At 49.7% G+C, this 5358-nt stretch overlaps 1 protein-coding gene across 1 annotated transcript; it reads right to left on the bottom strand.

The window, feature by feature from the left end:
- Positions 1-487: 487 nt before the first annotated feature.
- Positions 488-3540, bottom strand: COPRS (coordinator of PRMT5 and differentiation stimulator). The gene is made up of 3 exons (XM_019515113.1): positions 3450-3540; positions 2869-3147; positions 488-657 (listed from the first exon to the last, which is right to left on the bottom strand). Exons 1-3 carry the CDS (start codon positions 3538-3540, stop codon positions 488-490), a joined length of 540 nt encoding a protein of 179 aa, XP_019370658.1.
- Between the last annotated feature and the right edge of the window lie 1818 nt (positions 3541-5358).

Raw genomic sequence — 5358 nt, 5'->3', positions numbered from 1 at the left:
GATCCCATTATTTAGGATGTAGGATGTGGAAGAGGGGCAGAACATTTAATGCTAGCCAAACTCAATTATTAATACGTAATAAAAGGAAAAGAAAATAAAAGTGTCACAGCAGTGATGGAGGGACCAATGTGTCAGAACTGGTTAATCTAGCCCTCGAGCCAAAGTTCAAATAAAACAATACTTCCCAGACATCAATAAAAGAAACAAACAGACTAAAAAAGAACAAAAATGAGGAGTTCTACAGAACCACATCAATCCCCAAGGCTAATCTTCAGTCCGAATTCATAAGCCTTTGCTTCCTACAAATCAAGTGCGGCCTGTCTATTTGTTCAATCATATTCTCAAAGAAAGTCCTCAGTGAAGGTCTGGCATTTCCAGCCTTATTTAAAACACAAGCAAAATGTAACGTTGTCACACGGCCCCATCGCAAGCATGCAACACCCGCTTCAACTCGGAGACCAGTCATTGCCCTCCCAAACGGGGAACCTCACTCATCTGCGTCATCAAATTGGCCAATCTCAGAGACTCTATTTGGTGGCTTCAAAGCCAGAGGAAGAGGATGGTGACCAACTGGGTTGAACAATGACTCTTCTTGCCACAGACCTGGTGCCAGCAGATTGTTTTCTTGAAGACTTCCCCAGTGAAGATCTTCAGCATCTGAAGAGAATTTAAAGGACAGGCAAGTGTTATTAAACGATGCCAGGACACCTTCCAAGCCAAGAATCACACAACCTGATTTACCAGTTTAGGTTTCACTCACCAACAAAAACGCCTATGAGATGGCAATTAAACTCTTTCTGCAGATAGGAAACTGACTGCACGGTGCTTAGGCAAAAGGTTTCTCCATATCTCAGCAAGTCTGACACAGCTGAGAACGGAGTCCAAATCCACCCTTCCTTATGCAGCCCGATAGGCCTATACACCTACAGCACCCCAGCTTTCTCACTGTCCTATTTCTGGGACCCAACAGCCACCCTCTTTCCTTTCCTGCTTCCTCCACACTGTTGGCAGCACTCAAGGAAATGTCTGGTGATGGCGTCACAAGGGAGGGGAGCTAAGGATGGGAGGAAGATCCTGAAGAGGCTAGTGCTCATCAGCTCGTTCCCTAGCCTAGAATTAGAGTCGATATCCTAACGAACTTGACAAGAAGAGACAGCAGAACCTGCTCTACATGGGCAAGGGGGTTAGTCTCAGCCAACTGCCTGCTGGCATCAGCCAACTAAGGGTACAGCGAGCAAGAAAAAGCCACGTGACAAACCACGCAGCATTCCCACTGCCAGCTTTTCAGCCATGCTGCCAAGTGAGACACCAAAGCAGACCCCGAGTAAAGAAGAAAACGGATGCAGGGCTGACCAAGCAGTGGTTTAACCTAAAGGGATCAGACTCCAGATACAGGCTCACCGTCCTTTTCCAGCTCCCAAATCATAGCGCCAAAGCTTCCATCCACTGCTGGGCTTGTGAGTAACTTGGGGCAAATGAATCGCGGGTAAGAGTGATAACCACATGGAAAAACACTTGTGCAAATGGTTAATCAGGCCTGTAGTGGGACCAAACATTGAAAGAACCTCACAACACAACACTTACCGTCCTCAGCTGCTCTGAGGCTCATCTCTAAGGCTATACACCAGCATAAGTATCCTCAGTCCCTTAACTAACCCAGCACTGACCACAACTATGGCATTTATGCTATAATTATTACAAGGTGTCTATAGAAATGCAAGGCAGATGTCCCAGATTCATCTGCCGTTAACCTTTGGAACATGACTGAATACTGCAGTCGTGCACAAAAGGAAAAATAAATGACACCAAAACGGATCAGCCTAAAGAATCAATACCTCCGCAACAAAGAGGGAATTGTTGTATTTGTACAACTTCCAAAAGAGACTTGTGTAATGACAAGGAGATAAAACAAGTGGACTAGCCTACGAACTCTCAGGTAGGTCATCACGCATTATTTGCTGAGTGCAGTCAGTCTGCTGGGTCCCCCAGCATCTTCTATTCGTTCAGAGTTTAAGGTGCTCCACAAATTCAAAGTAAGGGACCCCAAGCAAGGAACTGCAAGCAAAGAAAGCCATCCTGCAGACAAAGGCAAGGTTGCTGATGCGAAACCTCTTGTCCAAATCAACAGAACGGTTTACAAGAGCCAAATTGCTAAAATGTGTGTTACTGCTTGCCGGATTGGGCTCCAAATGAACAGACTTGGGCCAGAGATTAACACCTCTTGACACAACCCTGTAAGGGCATTGTGTGACAGTGACACCGCTGCTGACAAAGCCCAAGAGGAGCCACCGAGAAGAATTGCCCCGTGAGCAGAACCTGGGCCCTTAGCTAGGGCACGCTGTTCCATCCGAGGGCAGGGCAAGTCCATCCTCACTGCTTCAGCGTGATGCTGTGCAGTTTTGCTAACAAGTTAGAGAATGGATTTGTATAGAAGTGCTCAGATGGGGATGATCCTGCCTCAGGCAAAGGGTTGGATGATCTCTGGAGGTCCCTTCCAGCCCTCCTTATCTATGACTGACATGCGCACGCACGCTATTTCATGATGGCTGAACAGCACCTGAGTAGCTACACACAGCTCTACATACATTTTCCCCGTACCACAGCATCCAATCAGTTATATCCCCTACTGCCCGAGGCAAAATCAGATAGATCCATTTGAAATCCGTCTTTTGAATACCTAGGTACAACTGTATCACAAGGGCATGAGACAGACATAAGGCAGCCAAAAACCAAACGAGTCACTGCAGACACCATGAAGTCTCTGCCCAAAACAGGAGAATGAAGACCCGCTGAAAGAGACTCTCCAGCAACTTGCATGTCCCTACCGCCAGGCCGGTTTAGTTGAAGCACAAGCAAATCTGTACCTACCATACGGGTTACATTGGGAATCCTCCAGCTCTTTATCCCAATCCTCTTCCTCATACTCGGGATCAGTTTTCAGCTCAGGATAACACGCAACAACAGGCACACTGCTCACTTCAGTGTCCAGCTCCCATTCCTGAAGGTCATTCTGATCGTCAGAGTCACCAGTGCTTTCGGCAGACGATCCAGAGGTGTCTGTAGCCAAACCAGTGGCATCATTTTGACAGGAAGAGATACCGGGGAATCCGCTCGGTTGAGACTTGCCATCAGGAATGTCTACAACATCTACAGTGTGACAGAAAGACCCAAAAAGTTACTTAGGAAATAAACTGGGGTGATCACAATGCTTTAAATGCACGGTAGTTTGGCCAACTGTATGAAGATACTGTGCATAAAACAGAACTCCGTCGAACAAGGAATCACCATCAGTCAGAGGCCAGGAAAATGACAGTGCTCCTGCCCGCTGCGACCACATCTGGAAACGTATACCAATTCATGAGGTCGCAATGAGATTCCAAAGGAAAAGTTTGGCAACACCAGAGATATGAATTCAACCAATTACAAAGGCACGCTTTCACACTACTCACATCTGCACGTAGTTAATACCACCCCCATATTGCTTTGGCTGTCCAATGCTTGTTGTGCTTGGAATACATTAGTGAGAGGTTTGAATCCCATCACTTGCTCCACAATCCCCCAAGTTGTGAACTCTTGACTTCACACCTGGTGGTCTGGCTCAGACGAGCTCCAGCCCAGGGCCGAGGCTGGAAGTTTATGTCTTCGGTTGATCTCTGGAACCACTAGTGCGGTTTCATCACAGCTGATTCCCAATATCCCTTAAGGAAATGCGTTTAACAACTCCATCTGGCGTCTCCAAATCAACAGTATTTTTATTCTTTGCTAATAATGATTAAGTGCTCCCCTGTCTAGGGATGCACAGAACAAAAGGCAACGACGACTTAGCAGTAACCCAAAAAAATACTTCCCATGTATCTGCCCAGCACAGCTGCTAGCCCCTCCGAGCAGACAGCATTCGTAACATTAACGTTCACCTTATTATGACTTAATAACTTTCTTGAATACCTTTTGGAGGCCACCAGTTTGTGGTCTTCCTTCCTTTCAAAAGAGCTGCCTCCTGACAGGAAAAGTCACGTCCATCAGCTGTTACCTACAAAGCACGGACATTTTTTTTTTTAATTACTTGGCAGCTTCTTTCATTAGACTCCTCTCCCATGCAGTCTGGGTGACTCCCGTGTGGCACAGTATCTCGATACGGCTTCTAAAAAAATAAGCAAACAAACCTCACTGGTTTCCTGGAAGTTTAAGGATCTGAACCATCGGCGTAAATCGAGATTTTCATTCTCATTAGTTCCTTGACAGTTTTGCCCAGCAGCAGCAGCAGCAAAAAAATGGACAGCCGCTTGGTCAGTTTTCTTGCTGCTACTCGGAGCCTGCGGGAAGTAGCAAAATCAACACAGATCACGTCAAACCAGAGAACTACGGGCAGTAGGGATGAAAAACAAGGTATTTTGCAGAACCAGGGGAAGGACAAAGTGTCGGCTCCTAGAAACCAGAGGACAGACGGCAGGGACGGGCGGGGAAAAAGAGCACTCTAGACACTGGGGCCATGGAGGAAGACAGCAGCGGGCCCCCAAGCTGGAGTTAAGGGGCGAAGCCGGGCCAGCTTGCCCCTCTGGTCCTACTGCACACGGGGAGGAAGGGGAAGCTCTTCTAGCGGTCTCTGCCTCGAGACCCGGACCTAAGCGGGGCAGGGAGCAGCAAGAGCTCTCCCCCCGCTCCAGGTGCCCTGCAAGGCAAACACACGCACTGAATGAATGAGTAAATGAATGAATGAGCACGCGAGCTTCTGCAGCCGTCTCCCGCGGGCCCGAGGAGGCGACCCCGCCTCTCACCGGCGGCTCCATGCCGGGCGCGCACGTGGCGCGGGCGGGGCCAGGCGCGCATGTGCGGGACTCCCGCGCTGCCTCGGGGCGGAGCGAGCCCTGGGCCGGCAAGAAGGGGACCCCTCCCCCCCCCGGGAAGCGGGGTTTGGCTTGTCTTGCCGAAGGGCGGTCTGCAAAAAAGGCAAAACGGTTTTTTTTTTTGCCAAACGGAAGAGGCTGGCAACGCCCTGGGCAAAAACCCATCTCCGCTCACCGTGGGTAACTGTTTCGTGGGCAGGCGGGGAAAGGGGGGACTTGCCCCCAGGCAATGGGAGCAGCAGGAAGCAAGCCAAGCACAGGGAAACGCGTGCTCGTGCCACCTTAACTACCGCGCCCAGAGTGGGGCTCCACCATTCAAGGAGGGGAGCGGCAAAGAGCCGCGCGCGTGGTCAGAGAACAGGCCTTACGGTGACAGGCCGAGCCAGGGGGCTCCTCCACCCGGAAAAGCGCAGGCTCCGGGGTGATCTGGTGGCCACCTATAAGCTTATCGGGGTGACCACCAGGATCCGGGGGAACGTTTGTTCACCAGAGCGCCCCAAGGGATGACGAGGTC

This window comes from Gavialis gangeticus, unplaced genomic scaffold (genome assembly GCF_001723915.1).
Source record: "Gavialis gangeticus isolate Ggan-Ray unplaced genomic scaffold, GavGan_comp1, whole genome shotgun sequence".
Taxonomy (NCBI): domain Eukaryota; kingdom Metazoa; phylum Chordata; order Crocodylia; family Gavialidae; genus Gavialis; species Gavialis gangeticus.
The sequence above is the reverse complement of the archived record's forward strand: the minus strand, read 5'-3'. Positions and strand labels throughout refer to the sequence as shown.